Raw genomic sequence first — 20,299 nt, forward strand, 5'->3', positions numbered from 1 at the left:
CAATGATTCCTTATTTATCAGGTCCCTTACTGCACATGGCACCTGTTAGGACTTCACCTTGATTGGGTCCATAGTTGTAGTCTTGACGCTGTGTTGCACAAGCTAAGTCTTGTTTGATTTATCTGTGAAGACATCTGCACATTGGCACAGTAGACTTTCTTACAAAGTCCATTACACCTGGTATTGTAAAGAGTTGCCTAATTCTGATGAGTATGCACATCTCTTGTAACAGCATTGAGGTAAACTAAGTCCCTCTGCCATTCAAGACTTCCTTTGGGAAACCTACTTTGCAGACTACTTCCACTGGGGCTTCTTTTACTCTTTCCATCTCTATTTTTGGCAGTGCTGGCAGTTCTGTTTGCCATATTCTTTCTTCCTACAATAGATTCACAAGCTAACTTCATTACTCGAGTCTGGTATTTTGTTAATACTAAGATCTTTTTTACTTGCCCAGTATATCTGCCTTTGTAAATCCAGAACAACACTCCCTCTTCCAGTCCTTTATTCTGTATGTCTTTTTTCCTCTTTGTCTTGTACTTTATTTTTTGCCAGGCACTGTCACAACGTTTCTGCAGTGAAGGGTCTTTCTTTTGTGCTTACTGCAAACCTACATTAAATATGTTGCCTCTTAATACTTGCAGAAGCTAGATGTCTTGCTTATTCTTCTTTTCTTGAGCTCTAGTGGTGATTACAGATGATTCATCCATTCTCTTTCTGTGCAGTTCCTTAAAACTTTTACTGCCTGGTATATTTCCAATTACCAAATCATAGGTGGGAACCTTCATACACATGGCCTCAAGATCTCCCACATAGTATGGAGTGTCCATCTTTATTCTTCTATGGGAAACTTTCTCACTGTTCCATCAATCAGTGCACAAAAATGTACCTTGTCTATCATTTAGCCATCAAATTCAAAACTGGTTTTCACTGCTGTGCTACTGCACCCAGTATATTATAGGGCATTCACTTTCTTATCCTTAACACAGCCTTCCCCTATTATCAGGGAACAGAACAGTCATCTTCCTACACCCCTAAGACAGGCATTTGTTGGCACCTTGTGATGTTTGGCACAAGCTCCAATCACCACTGGCACTGTTGACTTGTTCTCTAACTTGAGCTGGTCATGCATTGATTAATCATGAAAATAGCAGTTTCATCATGTGGTAAGAAACTGGTGGGTTGTCTCTACTCTGTTTTTTCTGACAGCAGTTTCCACAGTGATAGTTGCTCTCATCTTGTTTCTTGCCAATACTGTCTTTGCAGGTAGCTTCAATTACCTATATTGAGACTTCTGCTGTTGCTTATTGGTGTGTACAATCACTTGCATTGTGCCCTATTTTGTAAAAAAAAGGTTGCTTAGGAAAAATTATCTCTCAGTTTAGCAAGTGACCATGCACTATTCATGTATTAATAGAGCTGCTAGTTTCTCAAAACTATTTTCACATTTTGTGAAGCATTGCTATACACATACCACAGACTGAAGTACAGTTTTTCCAGTATCAGATCTCACTTTTTTAAACTTCTAATAAAAGCCTTCTTTGGTAAGTTCATGACATTTCAGCAAAATCACTTTCAATTTGTCATAGTCCAGGGCATCTTCTGATGCCATTCCTGCGAGAAGGGGTTGAGACAGACTGCCCAATCACATTTTTCCCAATTCTCAATTTTGGAAAATATTTTTATATTTCATCATGAAAGTATCCATGTCATCTTTCTGTTCATCAAATTTTAGGTAGTTTGAATTGACTGGCCTTGTCCTCATTGTCAGTCTTGGGTCCTTCCTCCTTTAGGTGAACTTGGTGAGTTGAAGTTGTGCTCTTATTCCCTCTATTGCCTGTTTTATTTTCTCTCTTATTTTATTATTCTTTCTTCCTTTCATCTCTGTCTTCTGTTGCTTCTGTTCTTTCTCTAGTTCTTGTTGTTGATTAATAAACTATAACAGATCACTATCTTTTAGTCCAAGTTGCTCACCTTTCTTCTCTACTCAGTTTATTACAATAAAATCTGTAATTATAACACTTTAAAAATCTCTACCTATACATCCTTTATGGCTAAACTTAGACACTGAAACAGTCTAGATCTGTATCTCTCACTAACTTTGTCTTACTTTTATTTCTTATTCACTCTATCTCTACAAAATGATAACAGTATTCATGTAATGAGAAAAAGTTAAAAGCTTCAAGTAAGAAAATGAATACACAATGTACCATTCATGCTGAGTTACCTGACAAACCTTGTCATAAATGTTGGTTTGAAAATAATTTGTTTTAACATTTGTGTTATGAAACTAAATAATAACTCTAAGTAAATAGCCTTGTATATGCAATAAGAATTTAATGAACATTTCTGCCTGACCTATATACAGTTATTTACTTTTAATAATCTGAACATGAAGTAATCAAGCAAAGATATATATTTATGCATACTTCTGAGATTTTACAACATATTAAGAGTAAATCTCATATTTTAGATATTACCTCATCTACCAGTTTATAACCACCTAAAAAAAGCTGTAAATATTTTAATGTCTTCTAAAATAACATTTTAAAACATATAGTTTCTTCCTATATATATATTATAGCCCTGTAATTTTAAAAATTTGAAAAACTTCAAATAAATTATTTAAAGATGAAAATACCAGTATACATTTTTTTGTGGTGAATAGCATCTTAAATGTTTCAAAATGCCTCATCTACTTCATTTCTTTGAGAAACTGTCAACATCTTGAATTCTCACTTAACCTGATACAACACAACTCATGTTCATACATGGTTTAAAAGGAAAAACATTTCTGAAAGATTTTCCATCAAAACACTGAATTTGTAAAACAATAACTGGATAATTCTCTTTTAAGAACTTTTGACTCTGTAACTCATGTTTTGTTTTTTATTTCCATGATTTGAGTTGCATCAAATTTGAAAACATTCCAAATGAAAGTTTTAATATCTTAGCTATAATTTGAACCCTGTGCTAGTGAAAGTAGAAATATGGCATCCCAAATGTACCTGTCTCAGATTAGCATAGAACTCTTGGATTAGCATTACTAAAATAATACACTCCACTGGTGTTGTTCTACCACAAATGTAAAATATATGAATTGGATAGCTTGTGTCTTTTTTTTCTTGATAATGATTGGAGATGCCTTACTTATTATATACTTCTTCATTATAAAATCAGTGTACTTTATTTGAATTTAGGCAGAGAAGGCTAAAATTTATTAAATAATTGAAAAAGTACACCTGAATGAATATTTATTACTGTTCAAGGTTTTATATTCAGAAACATATTTCTTTAATGGTGACTCAAGAGTTCTATATTTGAGAACATTGTAATTGACTCTCAATATCTTCATTCTCATAGGCACTACATTAGAAGGTTTCATATCATATCAATAGCTCAGATGACAACCTATAACTATTATTTGGAACATTTTCCCATTCAAATGCAATGAATTACAAAGAGAAAATTCAAGTATAAAAAATGCCAAACAAGATTTTCAAAATTCTTTGCATAAAAATTAACTTATTATCCAAAACTGGTCAGCTATTGATGACTTAATTTTATTGGGGAACTTTTTGGGAGCTTCTGTGAAAATTGTAGGTCACTACAATCAATAGGGACAAGTTAGTGCAGTTTATCAAAGAAAATTATGTGAAGAAGACATAGAACTCTTGACATGTTATGCAGCAAGCAAAATTATCAAGACTGATATTTCCAGCTCTACAATAATTTTTTAAGTTGGATTAGAAAATTCCTTGTCTATTAATCATCATTTTAAAGTTAAAATTTGATATGTAATCCAGAGATGCCAACCATTACGATCTGAGCGTAATCATTACGATTTTGGTGTATACACTCATACAGACAAACATTATGACATGTTGCAACTCCCAAATTATTATATATTATATAGGCCTATACAATAAAGTAATAAATTGTTCCCCTAGGGCTTGAAAGGGGTGAAAATTTCTAGTGAGATACAAATAAATTTTGATAAATAAAAGACATAGTCCAAATGGCTACGACCTGCAATAATTACGTTTGCTTGAAATAATAAAAAATTTGTATCTCCGACATCTACCAATAGTTTGAGTGTGGTGCATCTCCATACTGAGTACGTGGGGGAATCCATAGTTAAGTCATCAGTGCTTGTCAGCCAATCAGCACTCACGTAGATGGGTATTTCTTGTTTTCTAAATGCCACAGAAACACCAATCTGATCGTTCACAAGATGGAAAAAAAAAGAGTCCTCGTTCACCAGATTGTCTTGTTACTGGCAAATCTAAAAGGACTAAAACTGTGAATCAAAAATTTAGGAAAAAGTATAGTGCAAAATATCCAGTCATTGCATCAAAAGCCAGTGACACTCATGCATTTTATACAGTTTGTCACGTCGATTTTTCTGTGGTGCATGGCGGGATAAACGATTGTTCCAGACATACAAAATTGGCATCTCACCAACAAAAGGCAGAGAAAAAGACAAAAACAATGCAAATAACGACATTTATGAGTAAGAATTCAGAATATGAAACCACAAAGAGTGATATTCATGCAATTCATCATTGCTCATAATTTACACCTAGTTGTAGCCGATCATGCAGGACATCTATTCAAAAAATTTTTCCAGACTCTGATATAGCAAAAAAATATGGCTGTGCTAGAACCAAAACTACAGCCATTGTACAAATGTTGGATTGTGAAGATGACAAAATGATTTCAAGCATACTTACTAACAGTGTTTATAGTTTAGCCACAGATGGATCCACAGACATGGATGACTCAAAATTGTATCCAGTGGTTGTACAATATCTTGACCCTTTGCTTGGAAAAATTGTTTGTTCTCCTTTGACAATGGTGGTATGGAAAGAAGCTTCAATGAGAGAGAATATTTTCAAGCTTTCGGACCATGAACTGACAAAGAGGAAAATTCCATGGGAAAACTGTCTTAAGTTTTTCTTCAGACAATGTCTCAGTTATGTCTGGTATAGGTAAAGGTGTGATGGGACACATCTCAAGACGACAGCCTAGAACTTACTTCGTGGGCTGTGCCTGTCACCTTATGAATATTGCTGCCCAGAAAGCTTCCAGAGAACTGCCTCTGCCCAGTTTCTGATATATTGATAGATATCTACTATTTTCTGGACAAAAGTGCTAGCAGAAAACAACATTTCAAAGAGTTTCAAGGATTGTATGACAAAGAAACAAGAAAAATTCTACAACTTGTTAACACAAGATGGCTATCACTTGGGGTGTGCCTCAACAGAATATTGGACATGTGGAAGCCATTGAAGAAGTATTTTCACTGTGAAAAGGAAAAACTAGATTCAAAAGGATCTAAACGTGCAGCTCAGTCAGGATATCCTCTCAGCCACACAGGGACACAAGACAGTCTCCAAAAGCAGACGAAGAAACATTTGATATAACTCAATACATATTTAGGCAGTCTGACCTTGAACCAAAGAAGAGACAATCAATGAAAAACGAGAAGAAAACGAAAGCTAGCAAGGAAGTAACCAAGAAAAGTTATGCGCAGAGCAAGTTAGGTAAGTTAATAGTTTACTTGGACAACAAAATGGACTTGTTATTTTGTCTTTTTTCTTCAGTCTGCAATTCCTCTATTTGAGCAAGCCAATTTGATATTGCAAAGAGAAAAACCTTGCATACACAAGTTAAAAATATACTTGTCAGATATGTCAAGCCAGAAATATCTTGAAGGCAACATCACTAAACTTGACTACAATAATGAATCCTTGCACACATCTGATGAGGCAGTTTCTATTGAAAATGCTGCCAAAGAATGCATTGTTAAATATGAAAAGGACCTGGACCTGATCATCTTCTACATCAGTGTCAAGAAATAGTATATTGCAGCTATATATTACATGATGAAACATTTTCCTCTAAATGATGAACTTCTGATTCACGCAGAGGTTTCTGATACAAAACTGAAAGTCAGCAAAGATTCCTCTTCTCTAAGCTTCTTCACAGATAGGTATCCTGTCCCTGTCATTACACATGAGCATGACACTATTGACAAGTTGGAAGGACAATATTTGAACTATCAAATTGATACTTTCACAGAAACTGTCTTTCAGTTGAATGTTGACAAGTTTTGGGTTCAGCTGTCTACAGTTAAGGATGGAAATGGCAACCAGAAGTATGACATTCTGTGTAGGGTTATGCTTGGAATTCTTCCATTCTAATGCTGACAGTGAAAGGATATTTAGTTTAGTGACTAAAAACAAAAGCAAGTTCAAACCAAACTTGAGCACCTCAGGTTTGAGCAGTATTATAACACACAAGATGTATATGCTGTCAAATGGGCAATGTTGTTATAACTCCCAACCATCCAGAGACATTCTCATGAAAGCAAAGGCTGCAAAGCCATTACAATAAGTGTCATAAAGATGATATAAACTAGCCCTTACACAAAGGCTTTTTCTGCTTCCTTTTGTGCATGTTCAATGTTGTTTTACCAGTGTTTGTTACTCTGAACTAAATAAAAGACACAATTTCAAAATAATTTTTTAAAATTTATTTATTAAATATACAAAACACAGTCATAAATGAGCAATCTATAGCAGTAATAAATAATAATAGTTATAATAATAAACAGCTTAGAGACATTGGTCAGGCCTAGTAGCTGCAAATGATAAATGGCTCTGTCCACAATCATTACGCTCAGTCATTTGAAATAGTTGGCATCTCTGGTAATCCAGTATTAATTTCTAAATCAAATATTATTTTAAATAACTTCTAATTTCTTTTTTAAAATACTAAAACAAGGAAATCACTGTAGGTAATTTCGTTGTTTTTTAGCATAAACTTACACTGGCTTATCGGCACTTTGTTCACTGCAGGGAATAAAATTTTAGCATTGCATGTCTGTAAACCTACCAAGAAACCAGATAATTTGAGTGTCATGAGTAGAGGAAAAAGAAAAAAAAGGGCAATCAACTAATTTCTTTCTCTTTTTACAAGTAGTGCACCTAAATTACATTTTCTAAAAATATATATACAATTATAATTCATTAAAGTACTCATAATACAGGGTGTTCAGAAAGTCACTGTGCAGTTTTGTAATCATATTTTATTCAGTCTATTTCAAGCCAGAAACTGATAGCAGTGTTTAGAAACAAAATAAGAAGGATCCAGGCCTGTATTGATGCCAATGGGGGGTCACTTACAACATTGTTTATAATTGTCATTCATATTTACCTCCTGTATTCTATATTGAAATATGTCTGTTAATAAAATATGTAAGTGCACAGTGACTTTCCGAACACCCTGTATAATAAATACATAACTATACTGTGATTTGTCAGCAAAATAACACTAGCACATAGAAGAATTTGTTAATTTGTAACAAGTGTAAGCAATTGAACAGCACTTATGTAGATCAAGTGAACTCCAAAAAGATTTAAATCTCCATTGCCAAAAAAATATCTTACACAATATTAATATTTCACTGCAGACAGAATTTAAAAATTTCTGTAACATTATAGCATTTGTAAAAATATATACATTTCTAATTCTCAGTTTTTTAAATCAAATGTTATTAACAATAAAATTAAAGGAATCAAAAATGATATATATATATATATATATATATGTGCTTATGTCTATAATTTTTAAGGTGCTTTAAGGTATCAGGCATTTAGAAATTAGTGAAAGGTATATAAAATATGTTCAAATATACATATCTATGTCACAGCTAACTTGTGTGGACACCACATACATGTTCTAAGTTTCCTTTCTCTTATGCAATCTATTGAAATTTTTTAAATCATAATGCTAAGCCTAAATTTCTCGACATGTAAAATACATGAATATTAACTAGATCTGTAATCATAATTTCATTACAAAAGTTTTGCATCTAGAAATGCTGACAAATAAGAAAATAAAGCTCTTCAATAATTTCTATGCAAGTTTCAAAATCACATTTATTGTACTTGTGAGGACTGTTTAAAAAGGATCATAGTTGTTTACAGTTATATTAATGTTCACAATAGATTTCAAAAATATCATTTGTGAAGGTCATAGTCATTGATTTCAAAGGAAGTGTACAGTTATATGCATTCTATTGATATACCAGTTTCTTCAGAACCAGTAACTGATCTATGAACCTCTTTATTTGAATGTTATTGGTTTCTCTCTAAAATTAGTGTTCCACTTTTGCCTATTGTTAACAAATTTCTGTTTAAAATGAGAGAAGTGTTTCCCAGTACGATACTGTTTATAAAATTTCTTAACAAGGCAACATAAAAATTGCCATAAATATATTGATGTTAAAGTACACTGATCTGTAGAAAGTTGTTTAAATATTATTGAGGAATGTAATTACATCAATGTCATAGCAAAGCAGTTTATAATTCTTAAGGTTAGGTTCAGTGGCCATGGTATGAAATCTATTATTTTACAGAACATCTTAAAAACAATGTGCTAATACAGTACTGTTTAATAAATGTGTTTACTTTTCCATCTAGTCCACACTTTATATTTTTATACAATAGATTAAAACATATTCAACTAAATATAAACAATTTCAACTAAAAAATAAATAACAATACATGCAAGTTAAAAAGACAAACTACCCTCATGATTGTGTATGCACAACTCTCAAACTGGTGCATTCCATAACCTGAAGCAAAAATGAAAACAAATTTATTTTAATTACAACGTCTATATATAAGAGTGTATCAGTAAACAGTCATTTTACAGCACTATACTGAAAAACATGTAGCACAATATCTATTTCAGTTTAATATTTTTTTCCAAAGGCTAGTCCTAGAAAACTATCTATTATGCAAAGTAATGTAATTTTCAATGCATACTTTTCACTTAAAATATTATTCTGAATTTGAAAAGTGAGAAACTTTAATTTATAGTTCCAACAATGAATTATGCATATTAAAGAAGACTATACCACATACGATATGCATTAAATTTAACAAAATGTGATTGTGTTTTATAATTTTTATCCTTATGATCCATAAACTTACTATCACTTTAATTAATAACTAATAGTTGTGTAAAGTTAATTAGTGTAGATGTATAGTACCTACATCTATAACACCCTTATTAATTTTAATAATTAACTCTCATGATTTATAATCGTAAGTACTATGCATGATTAACATCTAATTCCGTATTAGAAAATTTAATAGGATTTTTAGACAGCTGCATTGAAAACATGTAAGTGAATGTCATGCATTCACTGTCATTTCCATAACTGAACACACTGTTATGGCTGAAGTAGTAGAAAGGAACTTAATAATATTCTGTTCTACACATATTAATTTCAGTTTAAGTGAAAAAAGCTTTAGAAATTTCTAATAGTTTTCTTAGTGATAGAAGCTAAAATTGAGAAACAAAGATAATATAAAAAAAACAAATAAAATTTTTCAATACATTTTTCATGCAATCACCATAGGAAACAGAACACTGCAGCTGAGAGAACTACTGATGTCACTATTCCATAACTAGTAAAGAGCATATCTCTACTTAGGTATACCTCAAATACATATTTTCTAAATTTACATGTGATCAGTATGTATTAGGTGACATACACTGGATATACAAAGACTGTAAACTTAATGCTATTCCTTTAGTACGTGATACATAAGCATACCATGTGTTTGCTGCCTTCTTATATTAATATACAAATTTTGCAAAACTTATTTGTGCTGATATATTTAGCTTCAGTATAACACATTCACTAATAAGGTTATTAAGGTATTATTGTTCTAGCTACTAACTGTTTATTTTTATTCACCTAGAGTTGCATGCTTAGTCTTTACATGGTAAAGATAGGTGCAAGGTCCTCTATATTGTGCAAAATTACACAGTCATTTTCACTGTTAATTAGATCTCTTATTACCTCTCTTATCCTTCATTGGAAATAACCAGTCTTATGGATTGTGGTAGCCACTATGAATATGTCTGATATTAAGTAACATGACATTCATTCACATTGGAACAGAATATTAACAGAGTTAGTCTTGCTTATGATCTGAGTGAGTTAAAAAACTTCAAATCTAACTATCTACTGATGGCAAGTGCCCAATGTGGATGTAAAATACATTTTTTAGTTTTCTTCTATAAAGATTGTGTTGTCTCATTGTATATTTGTGTTCAGTCCCTCTCTATTTCTGATGAACACAGTTAAGTCAGGAAAAACAGAATTATTTCACAGTAAATATCTTAATAAATCTCCCAATATTCAGCAAACCTATCTTGTCACTATTAAAGAAGGTATTAAACAAGTAGTAAAACTATCTAAAAAATGCCACAAGTATTAAACAAGTGTATGTTTTTTTTTCTTATAGCAAAGCCACATTGGGCTATCTGCTGAGTCCACTGAGGGGAATCAAACCCCTGATTTTAGCATTGTAAATCCAAAGACTTACCGCTGTTCCAGCAAGGGACATTAATCAAGTGTTATATGCCACAATAATTGTTCAAATGGTTTTATACTCACCTGACTTTGTTTATATACCACATCCTTCTGAAATGAGGTTGTATTAATTTCAAGGCATGGTCAGAGATTTGTAGAAGTTAGTGTATATTGGGCATCATGTCTCTTGAATATATATAATGGGAATTATCACTGATGTAAGTAATCAAGATGGTATGAAATAATATACTAGGATTTTTTAGATTGACTTGAAAGCAAGAGGATTATCATTCTGGCTCATATCCCTGTCTTGTACATGTTTTTTGGTGTTGTTTTTTCAGCTCAAGCAACACTGCCATAAAGTCCATAATAGCAAGTACTGACACAAGTACTGCTTCACAAAAATGTTCTTATCTGAAAGTTCTGTATAAATGGTAATCACCAAATTCAAAATTGGTACATCCCAGACTTAGAAAATAAAACATTAGGTAGCTTTAGATAATCCATAACAAAGAATAATTCTAAAAGAATTTTAAAAGTGTAAAGATGACTTAAAAAGGATCACAAAGTAATACATGTAAAAATGAAAGGTGACTGTTAATGTGCTAAAATCGAGATCTAATTAAACAATTTAAAATTTAGTCTTAAGTATTCAATAATTTTAATCAAAAGTTGAATCTACATGATCTTACTTCCTAACTATTACTATTACTTTTCCAAAGGGTTCTGATCAAAAAAAGGACTAATTTTAATTGTTTTAAAAATTGGAAAAACAAAGAAATCAAATTAAATATAAATTGTTTACAATGATAAACAGGCTAACAAAAGTAAATTTTAAATCAAGTAAACAAATATTATACTCTTTTGGAAATACTGAAAATATTTCTTTAAAGTTAACATGTATATATGCACTTGGGCCACTGGTACATAGTTCTTTCATCAGTACATCTTCTTTTTGGTTGCTGTATACTTCTCCATGTACTGTAAGATTATATAAAATTGATTCAGTATGTTCAATTCACATATCACTAAAATTCATCAATACTAAGATTTTACATACCAGTCATGAAAAATTACTTCTATATTAAAACCCGAAATCTTTGAGTAGTTTTCAACACTAAAAAAAGAAAATGATTAAGTCAAACTTTCTTGGTAAATGGTGACTTCTAAATGGGTTATTCCTTGAGAATTAAACCATTGTTTTCAGCTTCATTAAGGCTATTACATGCTAACAAACTTAAATAAAGTAAGATAATTTACTGAAAACAATTTGGTACAAAAGTTTACATGTGTAAAACTTTGGACATATTAGTTATACCACTGCAGTATCAAAAATTAACTGTTACACTTGAAACCAAAGTTATACAGAAGGTTTAGAAAAATATAATAAATTGTTTGTATTGTAATGTCTTCCTCTTAATTATATGCTTTAATATTATAAAAGTGACTATCAATTTATATTTAAGTACATAGTATATTGAGGATAAATACTGAGTAAAGTATTCATGCTCAAAACCAATAAAACTTCAAGAATTTTCATTACAAACCATTCTGGTCTTTTTCAAAACATTGAAAATAACTGTATAGAATAGGTTACAGAAGCAACAGGATGCCTATAAAAGCAATTACACAGTACCAACTGTTGTAGAAACCAGAGAAAAACTTGTTAATTAGAATGAAATCACACAGTCACTATAGGCCAATGACTTTTTTCAGAAACTACTTATTTAAACCAGCATGTTCAGAGCAATAGCAAAGAATATTACTAAAAAGTCATAAATGGCTTTAACACCATAACACGTTTCAGAGAACGTCAAAATAAATTATGAAGCTAATTACTTCTGTAATGTGAGAGTCACATGACTCACTAAAATCTATATTTAGGTGTGTTCTTTCAATATTTCCTTTTAAATTTATAAATTAACTCATATATAATATTAAAGTTCGAATTATAATCTACAATTTGGTTCCAAACTTATTGTTATAAATTCATAAAATAGTAAATCAATAGAATTTTAAATGCAAGCCAACAAATGAAATGGCATGGCCAGTTCTGTGACCAGTTGCAAAAGAGTTAAAAGTAACACAGCTGGAGTCTATAACAATCTAGGTAAGGCCTCAGCCAATAACTGATTATTTCTGAGCTAACAGAATATTAATGCCAAATACATTACAATAGTTAATTATTCTACTTTGAATTTTTCCAAACACCTACAATATGTCTAAATTATTTTTAGACATTTTTTTGCCCCTGCCAAAAAAACAACTGTATGCTAAAAACATATCAGCTCTTAAGAATATATTATTCAATGATTGATTTTCAAACATTTCCTTTAGTTTTTTCACAGACCTTGCTACATCAACTGATTTGATAATTTAATAATGAAACATGGCTTTGAAAATAAAGTATGGACAGAGCAAGAATTAAGAATACCACATAACAGTAGAATAAATAATTATAAAAGGGTTTCTTTTTATAATTTCTGTTAACATTCCTTTCTGTTTTTTTGTGAATGTGAAAATATTTATATTAAATTATACCTATTTGAAAACTCCAGAAATTGTCATCAATGAAAGGGCATCAGATAACTTGGGATAATGTAAGCTCATACTGTTTATAAACAGGTTGAATGGATAATAAAGAAGAAAAATAAATCTTTTTTGAATATTATTTGTATATTTACTCAACAAATATATAAACTGACTAACTGGCAACTTAATTATTTCTAATTGCAATTATGATATGTTTTAAATAAAAATATTACTACTGTTACTGGTAATAGTTAAAGTTAGATAAAAAGTTTATTGCAAAATGTGCAAATGACAACCTTCAGAAGAGGCCTATAATATGAAATCAGAAGTAATTCAATAATTACTTTACAATTGTGAATAGGAAGAAAACACTAAGAATAATGTAGTAGTGAAAAGTTATGAAAGAACTACACCTTGGATAGCATGTGCAAATTTAGAGGCTCATACTAATTAATAAATTGGCAAATACTATTAAAACATTGAGCTTTATTATTAAGCTGTCATACCTTGAAAACATGTACACCATAAAAATTTATAACATTCAGAAATCTCATGTTTCATTATATATATAGTCAGTACAGTTGATGTTCAAGAAATTATTACTAAGACAACTTTAATCAAATTTAATTATAGTTTTTCTGAGTAACAGTTATAAATTAAGCTATGTCCTAAATGAAAGAGCTATAGTATAGTCACTTTTGAACCACCCTGTATATTGTAATGCATAACATTTTTAAAACTGAACTCACTTTCTCATAACCTTCAAGACCATGAAATTCTTTCATTTCAAAAAGATTTCCATCAACAGCTAGAAGAGAGATCTGTGAATCTGTTAATATTCTTCCTGAAACAGCAGATAATGGTAGACAATTTTCCTCTACCCGGAGGACTTTTAATCTGGGACAATCAGCAATAGCTTCTGACAACAAAGAAATCTGAAAATCCAAAAGTAAGAATGTACATATAGAGAAAAACACACTAACACAGGAATGGACCTGTACACTTTTTTCCCTGTGACCATCAAGTATTCAAGAGCAATATTCTGCATAGTATTCCACATTCCTCAAAAGTAAAAAAAGAAAAATTATCTAACACAAAACTCAAAAACTCATAAAAAAAAAACGGAGTATGGTTTTGATTTCTTGAATGTTTTAATAAGAAATATTTATATGCACCATACAGATTCTAAGATTCTAGAAAGTATGCAGGGCTCACAACATTTATTAAAGGAAAAAACTAAAACTGAATAACTGATCAAAACCTTTTGAAAACCAACAGCAAGATTTCAATGGTGTATGAATACAAGCATAATGTGAATAAGTCTGAATCTAATTACATATGACTGACACCATGTAGAATACTGACATAGTACATAGTGAAAAAACAGCAATAGAGCAGATAATTAATGAACTACATGCTACAAAAGGTAATGCTAAATTCATGTGATGTACATCCTTTGATAATGAACATTGGATATAATAGTATTCATTTAAATAATGTCTTTCATCTTGAAGCTATAAAGGGCAACTGAACTCATAAAAGAAATGGGCTAAAAAGAGATCAGCTTTCATGCTATTATTTAAGAAACAGATGTTAAACCACTTGTTCAATTGCATAATTTTACTGTATCAATAAAATGAACAAGGAAATTGTATAATGCAGTTCTAAAACAGGGTTAGAGCTGAGTGATTAACTTGATTAATCAATATATTAGACTACCCATAAGCATCAATTACATGAATTGGTGTCATGTAAATTAAGTAACTGAAACTAGTGTTTCCAATCATTTCATTTTAAATTATTCCTACTATACAAGTGTCATGTGATGACAATCAACCATTTAGATATAATCAACTAATGAGCCAAATAATCAATCAAAACACTTCCACTAATCAACCCACTATAAATAGGATTTAGTTATCAGGGCATAAATTTTGATGACAACTCGTTTTAGCAGGATTGGGTATTTGAGTGGTTAAAAAAGAATTGATCAACTGACCAGTGAAACATTTCATTATTAGTTGTTTTTCTATTATCTCAACTGCATATACTTCACATTTATTAATCCAATGTAAATAATATAAATTATATGCAAATAAAAAATAATTACTTTATGGTCTCTGTTCCAACCTTTTGACAACAATAAATCCAATGATACATGCAGACTTGCCATTTTGCCACTATATATTATAAATAACATTACTGGTCATATTACCAAATAAAAATATGTTAGTTTAATAATATGCTATTATTACGAAACTGAATAGTAAGTTTAAAAAATTAGTAGCTGTTTGTTACACAAAACTGAAATATCTGGTAATATAGCATTGTTTTCCTATAATGGTATCAGTACATTAAGTACAGGGGCCAATTAAATTTATGCATTATTATATATATAATGACAAAGGTACAAAGGTGATTGAAGAAGTAAGACCCACATTACGGTGCAGATACACAATCTATCAGTCTTAACTTCTGTTTGCCAGTCTCACATAAAAATAAAGGAATAGATATAGAAGTTAAGTGAGTGAGATGACGTAGGTGCTCAAGCCTACAATGCCACACATCTATTTCACTCTTCACTACCTGCAGACAGTTCTGGGAAAGTGACTATTCTCCAAAGTAAAGAAAAAAATAAATAAAAACTAAATGGAAAGAATTAAATAAATAATAAGAATAACAAGGTACTACCACTTGGGGGTAACTAAGTTAAATAAACTTACCTCCTCAAGTTAGCATTTCAACCCCCATTGTGATGGTACGGCACAAATTAGTAGCAAACTAGATGAATTATACTATTATGAAAGGTCCCAACCAGTTATCTAAACTAACTAGTATAGCTTCCAACCACCATCCATTAAATCTACAGTAACTTCCAACTTTCATACTCTAAACAAGCCTTTTTATTAAATGCAGCAAAGTTTTCATCTGCTTAAAGTAGTGCTAAGTTATTTAATGACCTTATTTGCAACTAAAAATAGTTATCAGAAACTTTCAGTAAAATGTCTTTAAGTTTAATTTTTTGTATTTATTTAATATGTTATTATATTTACTACATAATATTTTAATAATTTTATTTAAAGTTTGTTTATTAAATCCATAAAATATTAATTTTTGTACCAATATTTCAACATATATGTTTGAATATTCTTTACTTGTTCACAATTTTTTAGATATTTTAGAATATGTTGAATATTTTTTATTGTCCAAAAAGTGTTTTTTTATTATTAACACTTATATTTTTAATTTTATTAAATAAAATATTAAGTAATTTATCTAACAAAATGACTGGATGTTTAATAACATTTCTTATTGGACTAGAAATAAATCTAAATTTAATTGAAGATTTATGAAGTTTGGGAATAGCATATAAGAAATGTAAATCTACATAAGAATTTGGTTGATAACAGATATATAATATTTACAATATATGTAAAAAAGTGAGAAATATTAGACTGACACAACAAATACATCTTTTCATTGTTTTGATTGAAGACTTGTCCATTTTTAAGTCTGCTAGCAAGGATCCAATTTCAAGATTCATTTATAAGCAAAGGGGATTTGGGGAGCCTAATAGTTAAACAAAAATTCATTGTATTTAATAAAGGTTTCAGATCATTTGACCAGTCAAAACCAAAAAGTCAACTAACCAGTCTGTCATTCAACATTATTTGATTGGTCAATTGGCTGGCCTGTCAACCCTGAGTTTTTAGTAATATATTAATAACAAAACAGCAATTCTTATTTTAAATCCTACAATTTATCAACGATTTTGACCATACATAGTACAGAGCAATTAACTTAATAAAATCAACTGCCTATGAGCATCAATTAAAGTAAAATAAGTTAATCAAAATTATAATGAAATTTATTAGTTAGTTAAAAATAATCATCTAATCAAAATTAATGTTTCCAGTTATTACAATTTTTGATTATTTCAATTGATTAAGTAAAAGAAACATTGCCATGATGATGTTTCATTATTAACTTTAATTATTCAAAGGTTGTTTTACTTGCTTATTAGCATCATGACTTAAAATAATCCACCAATTGAAATTACTGTTTCCCATTATTACTACTTTTTATTGTTCCAACCTCATGTAAGAATAACTAATTAGTTAAATATAATCAATTAATAAGCTTGATGATTAATTAGTTAACAAAATCAACTAAACTCCCAGCTCTAACTGCAAATAAACATACAATTAATTACTTAACCATTTTGCTTTTAATCATATGTGAATTATGAAATATATCTCACCTGATTTTGATTGACATTTAGCTCTGAAACATAAAGATTCTTCACTGTTTCTGGAACTTGAGAAATTTTATTCTGAGAAAGATCCAAAAGCTCTAAATGACGAAGATTACAGAAAACTACTGGAAAGTCTGTAAGGCAATTGCCACTAAGATACACCGATCTCAAATTAATTAGGTCAGAAATGCACGATGGTAATGTAAGAATCTGATTGTTGTTCACAGACAATGTCTCAAGTTTCTTCAGTTTTCCCATTTCCTCAGGTAAAAAACCTATACAGATAACATTTCTAGTATTTGAATGACTGAAAATAGCATTTTAAACTATTTTAGGTTAGTTTTGAAAAAAAAAAAAAATGAATGTAAAATGTTGTAACTGTGAAATTTCAAATTTTAACAAAATAAATATGTTCTTGCATGGTTGCAAAGAGATAAAAAACTGGTTTAATCTCAGAGTTCTTCTAAAACTTAAGCAACTGTATTTATTTCTATTTTAGCCCCTTTAGTGATTTGCATAAAACAGTTTGGACAAACTATCTCCAATCACAATTTTAGATATTTGCTCCAACTTATTTGTATTTTAGGTATTACAGTCAGTGCACTTCCAAGACAACAAGCACTGTACCATTAAGGATAGACCTTTTCAGTCTCTTTTTTTTTTTTTTTCAACTACTACTGTTTGTAACCAATATAAATCTTGCAGTAACAGCCACCTCAATATTCCAGATTAAAAGCAGTGTTTTTGGTCTCATTCCCTATACAAGCACTTGATAAAGTGGACAGTTATCTTTGTTTGCCTGTACAGTATACTTCTAAATTCTAAACATTCCAAAAGCATGACCAATATTCAAACACTTATGATGTTCATTGGAATGACTAAACCATACACTGTAATAAATGTTTTCACAGATTCAAAATGCCATATATCATCTAGGTAACCCTCCTCTGATCCCTTTCAAACACTTCCATATCCTTCCTAAAGTATGAAGCCAAAGACTGAACATAATACTCCAAATGCAGCCTGACCAGTAACTTATTCAATAAAATTATAAAATCTTCAGACTTGTATTCAATATTCCTGTAATGCAACAAAAAATACTACTTGTTCTACCAATAGTAACAACACACTACTTGAATGGCTTATCAATCTACCAAACATTAAAGATTGGAACTAAAAAAGAGATAACTGCATTTTTATATATTTTTATTTACTATTCAATGTTTAAATAAATATGACTGAGATGTAAGAACGTGCGTGCATGTGTGTAATGTGATGTGTTATGATAGTGGTAAATGGGACCAGTAAATTAGTGCGTGTGTCCCACATTCAAAATGTTTATTGGACTACTATTTGATGATTGTATGTAAATAAGTCTGGTATCGAGCTGTAGATAATTCACATTTTAATATTATACATCAGTTATCTTTTTAATTTAAAAGTAATATTAAAAAAAAAGAATCCTGAATACTAATTTTTTTGTGTCACACAGCATGTTGAATGCAGCATTGGTTCAAATTAGATGTTAGTGATGTCCAAATACAAAGTCTGTAATTTCTTATGAATCAGATACTCAAATTACCAATATTTATAAGATAGAATCTAATAAAAGAACCTCCTATCCTTTCTATTTTGTCAGATATTCATGCATTTATTCATTATCAAATTGCCCCCACCACCTCTTTCATTTTTTTGCAATTACTTGCTTACGTATATTGACTTTACCCAATGCCATATATATAACCAAATCAAAAGTTCAGAAATTCCCCAGTGGTTTTCTCAGCCTCTACAAAGTACTTGCATGTGAAATTCTTTCTTTTAATCCTAAATTCCAAACAGTGAGGTAAAATGTTAGTGAGTTTAAAAATTCATATTTTTGTAGACCCAAATACAGCTTAGTTACAAGCTTGATAAATCTTTGTTTTTGATGTAATAATTTAAGGTTTTTGTTATTTCAAAACACACATATATATATATATATATATAAAACCTAAGATAATTATTTTGTTCTATATCCTCCACATGTGAAATTTTATAAGGCTTAGCAGCTTACAGCAAGCAGTAAATGACTAAAGTTCATAATTAAAAAGAGATACTTGTTTTTATTCTTCATTATTTACTGTTTTACATTTAAGAAAAATAGCTGAAATTTAAAAACTTGTTTGTAAATACTAATAATGTGTGTGTAGTAATGATGTATTAAAACCACAATTTGACTATTTTATTAAATAGAACACAGCCAAGACAGGTCACTTTGTAAAGGCCAGTTTTATAGTCTTGAATATGGTAAATGAGTGTATGTGCTTATTTGCTTATAACAAAGCCTATTGGGCTATCTGTTGTGTCCACCAAGGGGAATAAAACTCCTCATTATGGCATTGTAAATCCAAAGACTTATCACTGTCCCACCAGGAGACCACTACATTAGTGCACATGCACCACATCAATGCAACTTCCCTAATCTTAGTCAGACACAGTTCAATGGTCAGTAAAGTAAAAATAATAAATATATATAGACATATAATGTTACAAGATTTAATCTATTTAGAATAAATATTTTTGATTTTTGTTATAACCTGTTGTCATTCTAAAACAAAAATGCATACTCTATATCTATTCCCTAATTTTTTATAGTGTTTATGAGGTCAGTCAAATCAACCAAACCATACAGAGAAATAATAGTGAAAGTAACAGATAAAATACAAAGATTTTCAAAAAAAACTTTTAATAATTATCTGAAGATTATTAAAATATTGTACACTGAATTTAAAAATTCTCTGATGCACAAAAGTATTTGTAATATTAAAATGAAAATTACTTTGCTTGAGGATAACCAACATTAGAAAAAAAAACATGGATATTAAAAACATTACTTAAAAAATCTTAAAACTAACTTAAAAAATATGATATATGCTTACTGAATTAAAAGGTTGTCTGGTAGGCCCCCCCAAGACCAACCCCATAGTTAATGAGTTAAGAGAGTGATTAACTTTGCACAAAGATCTTTCACTTCCATAATGCCATTAAAAATACTATATTTTAAATTCAAATTATGATAACCCACATGCATTACCCTGCATTTGTTATAAGTAAAAGCTTTTTATTTGCTCAAAAAA

General features: G+C 30.2%; 1 protein-coding gene across 1 annotated transcript in view; it reads right to left on the reverse strand.

The window, feature by feature from the left end:
• Positions 1 to 2,313: 2,313 nt before the first annotated feature.
• The window catches only part of LOC143255360 (leucine-rich repeat-containing protein 57-like), a 33,746-nt gene continuing 15,760 nt past the window's right edge, over positions 2,314 to 20,299 (reverse strand). The window contains exons 3-5 of the mRNA XM_076510883.1: positions 17,190 to 17,458; positions 13,678 to 13,863; positions 2,314 to 11,377 (exon numbers count right to left, since the gene is read on the reverse strand). Of these exons, the coding sequence (XP_076366998.1) occupies positions 11,336 to 11,377; positions 13,678 to 13,863; positions 17,190 to 17,458 (497 nt within the window). The 3' untranslated portion in view covers positions 2,314 to 11,335. The remainder of the gene's footprint in view (positions 11,378 to 13,677; positions 13,864 to 17,189; positions 17,459 to 20,299) is intronic.

This window comes from Tachypleus tridentatus, chromosome 1 (assembly GCF_004210375.1).
Source record: "Tachypleus tridentatus isolate NWPU-2018 chromosome 1, ASM421037v1, whole genome shotgun sequence".
Taxonomy (NCBI): Eukaryota; Metazoa; Arthropoda; class Merostomata; order Xiphosura; family Limulidae; genus Tachypleus; species Tachypleus tridentatus.